Source organism: Sceloporus occidentalis, unplaced genomic scaffold (assembly GCF_023333645.1).
Source record: "Sceloporus occidentalis isolate IW3139 unplaced genomic scaffold, rSceOcc1.0.p SCAF_5, whole genome shotgun sequence".
NCBI lineage: Eukaryota > Metazoa > Chordata > Lepidosauria > Squamata > Phrynosomatidae > Sceloporus > Sceloporus occidentalis.
In genome coordinates this window covers 38,709,225-38,720,945 of record NW_028316985.1, presented here as the reverse complement: position 1 = coordinate 38,720,945, position 11,721 = coordinate 38,709,225, and the positions used below count along the sequence as shown (strand labels likewise).

At 41.8% G+C, this 11,721-nt stretch overlaps 1 protein-coding gene across 2 annotated transcripts; it reads left to right on the top strand.

The window, feature by feature from the left end:
- The first annotated feature begins 2,448 nt into the window (after window positions 1-2,448).
- On the top strand, window positions 2,449-11,701 carry RRP7A (ribosomal RNA processing 7 homolog A). Of its 2 annotated transcripts, XM_089523767.1 has the most exons (7): window positions 2,449-2,689; window positions 4,647-4,789; window positions 6,201-6,326; window positions 7,254-7,377; window positions 8,610-8,707; window positions 9,666-9,864; window positions 10,986-11,701. In XM_089523767.1, exons 1-7 carry the CDS (start codon window positions 2,626-2,628, stop codon window positions 11,069-11,071), a joined length of 840 nt encoding a protein of 279 aa, XP_089379893.1. In that variant the 5' UTR covers window positions 2,449-2,625; the 3' UTR covers window positions 11,072-11,701. The 2 variants fall into 2 exon arrangements, with proteins under 2 accessions (XP_089379893.1, XP_089379894.1); XM_089523768.1 differs by lacking the exon at window positions 6,201-6,326.
- The last annotated feature ends 20 nt before the right edge of the window (window positions 11,702-11,721 follow it).

Below are 11,721 nucleotides of genomic sequence, written 5' to 3'. Positions count from 1 at the left end.
TTGTTTTGCCTCGTTCTAGTTGTGTTATTTATGGAAATAAAATGGGGGTGAAAATAGGGCTGGAATCTGCTTTCAACACTCAGTTGCCATAATTGCATGAAACGCCCTCATAGAAGCTCTTCCTAAATAAAACTTGAGGGAATGTGTGTGCTTTACCTGGCTCCTTGCACTTTACTAAAGCTGCAGACCTATGAATGAGTCTCACTGAATATCTGGAAACATACTGCCTACTAAACATACATTGGCCTGTTACAGACTGCCAAAATAAAGCTGCTTCGGGTCTCTTTGGAGGTATGCTATTTAAATGATGCATGCATCCTAAGAATCCGGAAGCTGCACCAAAGCTGCACTCCAGTGCTTAGGAATGGAGTGTGGCTTTGGCGTGACCTCCGGACTCTTAGGACCCATGCATCATTTAAATAGCATACCTCCAAAGTGACCCGAAGCAGCTTTATTTTGGCAGTCTGTAACAGGCCATAGGTTCATCCTGAAAGGACACCTTGAAGTTAAACAGGAAAAAAATCTGAGGGGACTAGCATCTTTCTCCTAAGAACTGAAGACATAACCATGTTAGTTGGGAAAATCAGTGTGCAAAGGGATCGGTTTGAGCAGGATGACCACATCCTCCTTTTCCAGGACATTTCAGCCTTCTGCCCAGGAGGAGTTCCAAAGTGTCCTCCATTTTGAGCATGACTAAGAAGCCCACTGATTAGCACCACATTTGCTGTTCCCCTTGGAGAAATGTGTCTACTTGTCAGCCTGTCCTCTCTGCAAATAGGGGGACAGGATGAATCCTTCTGAAGTTCCTTTTCCTTAGGAGCAGCAACAGACAAGATTCACCCCCAGAGCTCAGGGCATGTTTGTTTGAGAGGGAAAGGACAGCAAACATTTTAGGCAATGGGCTGCTTGACACAATGCAAAAGTTGAAAAGGTTTTTCCCCCTTAATTTCACAATAGACAGATGAAAGGGATAATTTAAATGTAGACTCAGTCAAGAATTTGTTGCAGGTAAAGTACTAAAGAAAGCAAAAGAAAACAGTGTCAAAGAACATACAAAATTCCAGCAAATGCTCATACTAAAGGCTGGATGGATGAGAAAATAGTGGGGGTCAGTGCTTCCAGGACAGATTATGTGCTTGCCTTTCACCAGGGGATGGTTTCTTTTTAAAATAAGCTTTGAAGTACAGTATGTTTGGAGTGGAGAACCCAGAGACAGAGCTGTACAAGCCACTTTTCTGGGAGAGTATGTCAATTCACATTCAGAAATCTGCATGTATTGGGGGAACTATCTGTACTTTCCACCTCATCTCCACAAACATGCAAAGTTTTGAATGTGATAGGTTTTTTTGTGGTTTTTTGGGCCATGTGGCCATGTTCTGGAAGAGTTTATTCCTGACATTTCACCAGCATCTGTGGCTGGCATTTTCAGAAAATATGAAGATACCAGCCACAGATGCTGGTGAAGCGTCAGGAATAAACTCTTCCAGAACATGGCCACATAGCCCAAAAAAGCCTCAAAAAACTATGGATGCCAGCTGGGAAAGCCTTTGATTTCACATTTTGAATGTGAATTGACATTCTTTCCCAGAAAAATGGCCTATATAACTCTGGGTTCTCCACTTCAAACCTGCATCTGAGGAAGGTAGGCTCAAGTCTAGGGAAGCTCATGCTCCCAGCTTCTTTCTTTCAGTTACTAGATTCAGTTCAGTTACTTTATGGTTTCAGTTGCTTTATGCTTTTAGATTGTATGCCATTGGCAGGTTTTAATGTTGAATTGATGATGTCTCTAAAGTGCCATGTAAATTTATGGCGCTCTATAAATAAACATTAACAACAACAACAGTAGTAATAGTAACAATAATTATAATAATAGGTAATCTAGCTAATGATTTTAGACTGCACCCCAATGGCAGGCTTTAATGTTGAATTGATGATGACTGTGAAGTACCATGTAAATGTATGATGCTATATAAATAAACATTAATAATGATAATAGTAGTAGTAATAATAATAATAGTAGTAATTATAATAATAAGTTACCTAGCTAATGGTTTTAGATTGTACCCCATTGGCAGGTTTTAATGTTGAATTTATGATGACTGTAAAGTGCCATGTAAACTTGCAAAAGGAGCCCATAAATGTGGTCCAAATGTCCATTGATGACTGTAAAGTACTATGGACATTTATGGCGCCATATAAATAAACATTAATAATAATAATAATAATAGATTACAGCACGCTATAGTGCTGCTGCTCCACTCTAACTCCTCTGGCTGCCTCCCATTGCATTGTGGGATTTGCAGTTTAAGGAGGGGGCCTTTAGAATCCTTCGCCAAGGAGCAATTAGGTCTCACTGGACTACAAGCCCCAAAATGCAACAGGAGGCAGTAAAAGCAGAATAGCAGCATTATAAGAGCCCTTGGCGTAGGGATTCTCCAGATTAACACGGCTGGGGTTTGGGGCTTTTGTTTTTCAGTGAGTCTCAAAGCCAGGGGTGACCAAGATCCCCTTCCCACACTAAGCACCAAGCGTTCTGAGGGGAGAACTACCACTCCCAGAAGCCTTTGCGGCAACCAATAAGGGAATGATGGGCTAGGAGGAGCCGCTTCCTTTTCTGGAACTAAGATGGCGGCGGCCAGGCAGGAGGGGAGAGGGAGAGTGGTGGCGGCCTCCCCTGCAGGGTTCACGGGTGAGTGGGGCGCTGGGGCCCTTGTGGGGCTGGAAGAGAGGGCCAGGGCTCCCTGGAAGGGCGGGAGAGGCCTTTTCCATAAGCTTCTTACAACTGAAGCCCGAGTTTCCCATGATTTTGTTAAGCCCAGGCTGCCTCCATTGAGAGTGATTGAGAGCAATGGTGGCTTTCCATAGTTATATCAACATCTTGGATTGTTTGTTTGTTTTAGTGGGCAAGCCTAGCATTACAGTGGGTTTTCAGGGAGAGCCTGGAAATGGCTGGATCCGGTTTAAATGGACCTCGGTGCCCCTTCCTCCCTAAAATTGCTCCTTTAGCCCCTGAAAATGTTAGCCAGAGAGCCAGGGTTTACAAAGGAAGAACAAATCAGTGTCAAATGCTCCTCTATGCAGCAACACTACAAACAAAACTTATATCACCTCTAATAATGAACATGATAATTTTATTTATATCCTGCCTACTCCAGTTACAATCGAGGCGGCTTATAGTAAAAACAATCTGATATATAATAAAACAATGGTATTCAATAACCCCAAAGTCCCGCTCCCTAAAATAACAATTAAATCATGTATACATGGTTTAATTTCCTCTACTTTCTCTAATTTTTATTGCTTGTTTACAGTGGGCGCTCTCTAGTCACTAGTTAGGGATGCAGGGCCCCCATGAAAAGTGGGGGAAAGTGAGAGAACGCCTCTCTAGGAATCTCTAGGTCCTCCTGGTCAACATCTACCAGACGCTGGCCATAGAATTGTGCTGGAGGGCCTACAAACGCCCAGAGAAGTGTTCTCTCTAGGAATCTCTTAAGTCCTCCAGTTGGCCATAGAGTCCTGCCGGAGGACCTAGAGATTCCTAGAAAGAACATATTAATTAAAGTCATGAATAACCAAAGCTGCAAAAGTCAAAGCCACAAATATGGAGGGCCAACTGTATAGTGAAACAACCTGGCAGGGAAAAAAGTCTTGAAGGAGCGGAGCATAATAAGACCAGCGTGGTGGTGGAATAGCTTCACCGTAGCTCACCACAGCCCATCCACTCTTTACTTTGTCTGCTTGTTTTAATAAGCAAATACAGTTGGCCTTCCCCATTTGCAGCTTTGACATTTGCGGATTTGATTAATACATTCTCTCTAGGAATCCCTCTATGTCCTCCAATGCAACTCTGCTGGAAGAGTTCTGCTGGAGAACCTAGAAGTTCCTAGAGAGAACACTTCTCTAGGCATTTGTTGGTCTTCCAACATGATTCTGTGGTCAATTTCTGGCAGATGTTGATCACAGAGTTTCACTGGAGGACCTGGGGATTCCTAGAAAGGTTTCTCTCAGATAAAAAGAATCGTTTTTGTGGGTTTTTCAGGCAATGGGGCTGGGTTCGGGAAGGGTTTATTCCTGATGTTTCCCCAGCATCTGTGGCTGGCATCTTCATGGAATTGAGTGGGGTATATATACTCTATATATACACTCACTTCCATGCCAGCATTCTCTGAAGATGCCAGCCACAGATGCTAGCGAAACGTCAGGAATAAACTCTTCCAGAACACAGCCATATAGCCTGAAAAACCCACAAAAAAACTATGGATGTTGGCCATGAAAGCCTTCGATTTCAAAAAAAGAATAGTGTTTTTTTATTTGCGTTTTTTCCTTCCCCTCTAACCCCAGTGAATGTGGAGGGACCACTGTATAGCTGCACTGCCATGTGTACTTTGGCACTGAGGCTTTGTGTTTTGACATTTCCCCATTGTTCAGGGGCTTCAACACTTTGATAAAATCCTTAAACTGTTATTTACTTTAGGAAATCATCCACAACTGAATTTCTAGTAGTAATGAATGCCACAGATTATATATGGTGTTGTAATCTATGTGTTTGAGTCACTTAAGATGAGTAGTGCAATAGGTCCTACAGCTGGTTGTTTTTAAAAATAGCAACATATTTGGTTAAAAAAATTATTATTTTTCCTTTTTAGCAATACCAGTTAAGTTCTCTGAAAAGCACCAGTCACCTCACTATCTCTATGTGAAGGAGCACAAAGTCAGAGAGGACAAAGATCGTAACAGGCCACAAAACCGCACCCTTTTTGTTCTGAATGTCCCCCCATATTGTACAGAGGTAAGTATCTGGGAAAAGGAAGGAAAACTATAACGTTATGGACAGATGATTTTGGAAAACATTACAGCACCCTTTTTCTAGGAGAGGTTTATGCTATGAAGGCATAAGTACCAGTAGTTTCCATTTCATATTTGTAAAATTGAGAATTCCTTTTTCTCACGCTCCCTGCCTTTTCTACAAGGCTTACCAAACCTTTTTGTTTCTGCCTGAGGATATTTGAGTTTTCTGGTGAAATGTGAGGAAAGCTTCCTTTTTATTTATAGTTGAGCGGGAACATATTGTTACTCTGTGGGCAGCCAGCTTACTTTAATTAGTGCAAAACTGGAAGGCATGAAAGATGAGACACCAGTTCTTTATTCCTGTCATATGTCAGTGCATATACTTATTGCTTGACATAGTGGATACACTACTAGTGATATATAGAATTTTTGCTTAAGGTTTTTTGCCTGTGAATGTGAGTGGTCTTATAAAAAGGGGGGTGTTGTACCGTGGTAAGTAAGAGATTTGAGTATACAAACCCAAAAGAACTAGTGAGCATTTGTGGTTTCCTCTTGATTACATTTGTTTTTAAACTATTTTAATTCTAATCTTATTACTTTTAAATTATTAAATAGTTCAATATATATTTTAGCCTTTTAAAATATATTTAAAATATATTTTTGTATTTATGTTTAAATTTGTCAGAGTAGTTTTATTGTATACCACCCTGAGATCTCTAGATAGAGGGCAGGAGGTATGTGTGTTTATGTGTATATGGGCCTAAGTATCCTAAAGGAACCAAATCCTGTCTGTAAACTAAGCAGGGTCAGCCCTGGTTAATACTTGGATGGGAGGCTGCCTATGCTGTAAGCCTTTTTGCAGAGGAAGGAAATGGCAAAATCACTTCTTGAGTATTCCTTGCCTAAGAAAACACTGTGAAAACACTTCCATAAGTCAACATACAACTTAAACATATAGACACATACACACGTGTGTGTGTGTGTGTGTGTGTGTGTGTGTGTGTGTGTTTGTAGAAGTGCCTGATTTGAAAAGGATAGGATATATGCCCAAATCCTCAGAAGAATGGTGGGAAACACATATTATTTATGTATTTATTTAAAAAATAAACATACCCCACCTTATATCCAAATAAAGTTGGGGGGGACTTACAAATAATTGCATACATCGAAGGCAGAATAGCATATATAGCATATATATATATATATATATATATATATATATATATATATGCGCGCAAATAACATAATACAATGCAGGAGGACCAGTTACCAGCCAAGGTGATGCAGGATATAGTACAGTAATCTGGGAGCAAGCAGTGGAGTGTTTTAGAGTAAAAGGGATTATTTCAGATTTCCAAAAGTTCTCTTTTGTAGTGCTCAGTCATGCTGTGTTTGTATTTTCATCATTGTAGGAATGTTTGTCAAGACTATTCTCTGGCTTCTGCTCAGTACAGTCTGTTGAGATGTGTGAAAAACCAATGCTGGGAGAAAAAACAGAACCAGTTAAGACCAAATTCTTTGGTGCAAAAACACCTTCAGTAAGTCAAGAACACTGAAATGGGATGGGATAAAACTGAGGTGTTCACAATTGGGGAGGGAGAAGGGAGCTGTCTTGACATGGATGAAAGCAATTACTTGTTTCATGGCTGTTTTTTTTTTTTGTGTTGAACTGTACACAGCTGGTTGCTTCCTTGTGTGTTAGGACCTGTGACTAAGAAACTGTCACTTTCAAAGTGAAAAAATACACTGGGGAGTCTGAAACATACTGTCTTCCTCAGCTCAAATGTAATAGTGGAAATAATCCTTTAATCTTGGGGAAGGAGGAAAGCTGAGGCAGTGTGGTATAGTGGTTTGAATTTTGGACTATGACTCTGGAGATGAGGGTTCAAAGCCCAGATCGGCCATAGGTACCCAGTAGGTGACCTTGGACAAGTCACACTCTGCCTCAGACAAAGGCAAAGGCAACCCCCCCCCCCCTCTGAACAAATCTTACCAAGAAAAAAACATGATAGGTTTGCTTTAGGGTCACCATAAGTTGGAAACAACTAGAAGTCACACAACAGCAGCAATGAGTAGGAGAGAATACAGTGTTCTGGTGCCTGCAGCCTCCTCCTCCTCGTGGCTTTGTGGTCAACTGCAGAGCATGCAGGTGACACTCTTGCACTCTTTCCTTCCTTCCTTCTCTTGCCTCTCCTCATGTTTAAAAATCAAATTGCACATGTTGAACTAAACACAGTTGAGCCAGAGGCCACATCTTGGCTGGGACACTTTGAATGCTAAAAGAGCAGTAAAAGAGAGAGAACTGGCTTTCAGGTGGGAAGGAAGGGAACAAGTAAATGGCCACAGGGAGCCAGGAGTATTTGCTCCTTCCAGTTATTGACATAATTGACTTAGTATCTCATTCATTGCAGCACATGCAGATGAAAACAGTTCCGATTCATAATTTTGTGCTTCTTGTTTCACAGGGCTTCCGAGTTGCTTATGTGGTCTTTAAGAGTCCTGCTGGAGTGCAGACTGCCAAGTCCTTATCAACAGAAGAGCCCCTACTGATATCTTCTAACAGTCATCCTGTGAAAACAGGCATTCAGAGTAAGTTAACCACAACTGCCTATATTTCCTTTTTTGCTGTGTCTGGCATATAGGTCTAGAGGGGATTTAGGGGCTGAACAGACCGGCGTTTAACGCTGGCCTCAGGGCAGAGTGGGGGCATGGCGGATGCACGCCACACACCCTGACTTCACCTCCAAGGCGCCATCATGCTGTCCACCCGACCAAACAGCGGGTGGTGCTATGGCACTCTTTTGGCATGGCATACAGATGACACATGCCAAAAGGAGCACCTGAAACTGCCACCGCGGTGGCAAAAGCACCCTTTTTCTGGCTCCAAAAGGAGCAGCCTTTTGCTGTTCTTTTTAGGGCCAAAAAACCCACTGGATTGGGGCCACAGCATGTAGTTGCTGTGGCCCCGATCTGGCAAGGAAACGGATGGTGAGGGCGGCTCCAAAGCGGTGGTCTGTTGAGTTTTTGACAATGCCCACTGCTAACTAAGATGCATTTTGGACCAGTTGTTATCTCTCAGCCCAACCTATTTTGTGGAGCTGCTGTGAACATACATTTTGGGACTACAACTGGTTGGGAAGAGGCTGCCTCGAGCTTATTAGCATATGGGTGGGGAGCCTCTGGCCATCCATCTGTGGCTGGATTATAGCACCTATTATTCCTTATCATTGGCCTTCCTGGCTGGTTGTGGTAGGCACTGCAATTCAGTGATTCAGCAAGATCTGAGAAAGCTACACATTCCCCACACCTGCTTTAGAACAAATAAGAGTGGGTCTGAAGTATAATAAAATATCAGTGCTGTCCAAATTGGGTGCTTATCTGTCAACTACATATGTTAGTTGACATTTATCCTTCTTTCCTTTTATAGTCTTTACATCATTTATCCTGTTGTCACCCAAATGCATGACTTGTCATGATCCCCCCCCCCCTCTGCTTTCCATTGATTGCCATTACCAGTAACACTGGAACACAGAACTTACCTACTCGCCATCCGGTATTGTCTGACTACCTTTGGTTATCTCACTGCACTTTTATTTGTAATATTCAAGAAATATAATAAATGGGTAATAATGGATTGCCACCCTTCCAGTGTCCATGGATGTTAAGTCCTATAGCATGGCTATCAGGACCCCACAATTGATTCCGTAGCATGTGTATATGGATGAAGGACCTCTTAAGTTTCCAGATTTTTTTTCCTAGGTGGTATCTGGATATTGATTGCACTGCTAGGTAATTGTTAACTGTTTTCTTCTTCTTCTCAGAGTGGATTGCCAAGTATGCAGCTTCAATTGTGAATCCTACTGAGCTGAAAACAGAAGTGGATGCTTTCATGCAAACCTATGATCAAAAGATTGCAAAGGTGTGCTGGAGATATAATTGTGGTAACTGACTATGTACTTCCATAGAAGGGTCTCTTGGATTCAGCATGTCTGTACGGTTTGGGATTAGTTATGGATAGATAGAAGAGCCAGTGTTGTGGAGTAAGCAGAATATTGGAGTAAAATCTGGGAGACCAGAGTTGAAATTCCACCCAGCTATTAAACTGGCAGATCTTGGGCTAGTGATGATCAAGCAAGATTATTTTGAAGATACACTGGTACAGGATAGGCAACCATCTCACCATGCTGAATTCCTTGGAGAGACAGGCAGGATATACTGTCAGAAGTATCTACTTGTAAGATTTCTCTCCTTCAATGTTGATAAGGTATCCTATGCTGGAAGAAAGGCAGAATATAAATTTAAGCTCCACTGGCACACTGATATTGGCCATCTTAAGGGGGCAAAAACTTCACCAGTCTTGTGCTGGTCTATGACCGTAATAAAGATTAACTTGAACCCACCAGTTAGTCAATGGCAGCAGATAGTAAGGACCTCCTTGCACATCATCTCAGAAAGTATTTACATTGGTGTAATCTGCAGTTACACTAGTTTAAGTTCCCAACTCTGGCCAATAATAGAAAAATTGTGCATGCAAGTGAGTGTTTTTCAACATATCCCCTGCTCTTCTCTGCCACAGTGGAGGTTAGGGTAATTTTTTCTCCAGTGTCAATGGATTAAACTGGAACTGGGCTGGTGGGAGGATCACATTGTCTAAATGTCATCACTGCCCACGCAACCCTACATTTCCACAAATCTTGGCCTAATGAAGGGCTTGTTGGGGGGGGGGGGGGGCTTAATCCAAGGGTTGTGAAGTTCAGTTGAATACCCTCTGGATTTCTGTGTTTGAGGGGCAGTTGTGGAATTAAAGCAATCAGTTTTCCATAGATGTATTGTTTTCTTCTCTTCCAATTTCTCTGCCATGCCTTCCACTGGTATAGGAGGAAGCAAAAGCTGAGAAGGAAGATGGTGTTCCAGATGAGGAAGGGTGGGTGAAGGTGACGAGGAAAGGCCGTAGACCTGGGCTCCCACGGACAGAGGCAGCCAACTTGCGCGCATTGGAGAGGGAGAAACGCAAAAGAGCACGCAAGGAACTGCTCAACTTCTACGCTTGGCAGCATCGTGAGACCAAACGGGAACGTAAGTATATTCACTTGCAATCTCTTCCATTGGAATCTAAAGGGGATCATTTGATTTAATAGTAGTTGCTACCTTCTTCATGATATCTCACTGAGATTATTAAGTGTTAAGAGTAGCAGGCATTTTTTGGATTTCTTAATTTGAACCAATGGTGGGCAAAGTGCAGTCCACATACAACCCCAGCCCCAGTTTTAGTGGGGCATGGCAAAGTTGGCCCCTACCCCCAAAACATGAAGGGCCTTTTCAGTTAAAAAAAGGATTTGGGAGAGGACATTTGATGGTGTGGATGGGCAAAGCTGCCCACAATTTAGTTTGGAGTGTGCGTACTGGAAGCTACCCACCACAATTTGAGCAGCAGCATGCTTTTCTTACCATATGTGCTTGGTGCACATGTGTCTGTAAACATCAGCAAAGTTTTTTTTAAAAAAAATGTGTGTTGAATAAGAAAGAACACAGCTTGAATAACTTTCTAGTACTTCCTTGAGATGACTCAGAATGTACTCCAGGAGAAGCAGACATGAGATCAAGGCTTTTCCAGTAATTTAATTTTATTGAGAAAGTATAGCAAATTGGTCATTTAAGAGATGATTGAGTGGACTGCCCCAGAGAAGGGAAGAAAAATGACAAGTAATGCTATTGCAGATGCTTTGACTCCCAGAGAAAAAGGCATGACAGAGTTGTAGTGGGAATCAAACATCTGACCACAGAGAGAGATGGTGTGGAAGACACTATTGTCTTTCTTCTGTACTCATTTAAGTATACAAAGGACAGTAATAATTCTTTTGCTTTAGAGTAAATTCAGAAAGATGGAAAATTAAGAGGCTTCAGCTATAGCAAGGCACTTCTGGACCAAACCTACTGAAAGTGGGAGTGCAAAAAGAAAAAGTACTCTAAACTGGTGTTTCAGATTAAGTTAAACTAGATTATTACAAGGCTCGCTTTCTGAAATTACCCGTTCTTGGTTTCGGAGGTACAAGAATTTGCACTCAGCTAGGAGCCCTAAAACAGACAATAATAGCAGAGTCAAAGCCTTATGTGGGGTGGAAATGTGGAGTGTTGGATGGGACCTCTTACGGTTGTATTTGGTAATCCTTTCTGATTTAATGTCTCGTGTCTTTCAGATATAGCCCAGCTGAGGAAGAAATTTGAAGAAGACAAGCAGAAAATTGCACTAATGCGGGCTCAGCGGAAGTTTCGGCCATATTGAGTTTCAGAGTCTGTGGCTGTTGCTAAAAGAATAGCAGTAACAATAAAGACTGCACAGAAGGGGTTTGGGAGGTCAAATCTGATAAGCTCTTTCCCCTTCTTTTAATATTTCTTGGACTGTCACAGAGGAAACAGATAAATATATATGGCTTTAAGAAATGCAGCCATTTTGTTTGATAAGGGCATGTAATGCTGGTAGTTCTGAAATGGATATTCTAGTGAACCAGGTCCAGAACAGTTTTATTCAACCAGTTTCTCTCTGCCCATAGAGCATGAGAATTTCTAAGGCAATTTTTCAGCTGGTGTAGACAGACACCTTCTGTTGTAAATAAATTTTTAATGTTATAGAGAAACTAAGATTATGCTGTATGTTCACTATTTTGCTGTTTGGTTTGCTGGAAAGTGCAAAACAAACTTTCACATAAATAGTCCTAAGGGGCAGCTGGTTCTCAAGTTTATCTACCCCCTCAAACTATATTACATTATAACCAGTGCTTGATTGTACTCAGCGTAGATTACTGGTATATTCAGGAGCAATTATTCTACTATTACTGTACACATGCCTTCATAGTAAAACTGCTTCCTACACCATCGGGGGAATGTGGACCCTGTACTTTGGTAGTTGTTCACTCTTGCTTTATATTTACTCTC

What these genes read in the sequence shown, in the direction of transcription:
- RRP7A (XM_089523767.1), top strand. Translation starts at nt 2,626, where the DNA reads ATGGCGGCGGCCAGGCAGGAGGGGAGAGGGAGAGTGGTGGCGGCCTCC. An exon ending in CTCCCCTGCAGGGTTCACGG is followed by an intron (nt 2,690 to 4,646) that starts GTGAGTGGGGCG and finishes TTTCCTTTTTAG; the next exon opens with CAATACCAGTTAAGTTCTCT. An exon ending in TGTGAAAACAGGCATTCAGA is followed by an intron (nt 7,378 to 8,609) that starts GTAAGTTAACCA and finishes TCTTCTTCTCAG; the next exon opens with AGTGGATTGCCAAGTATGCA.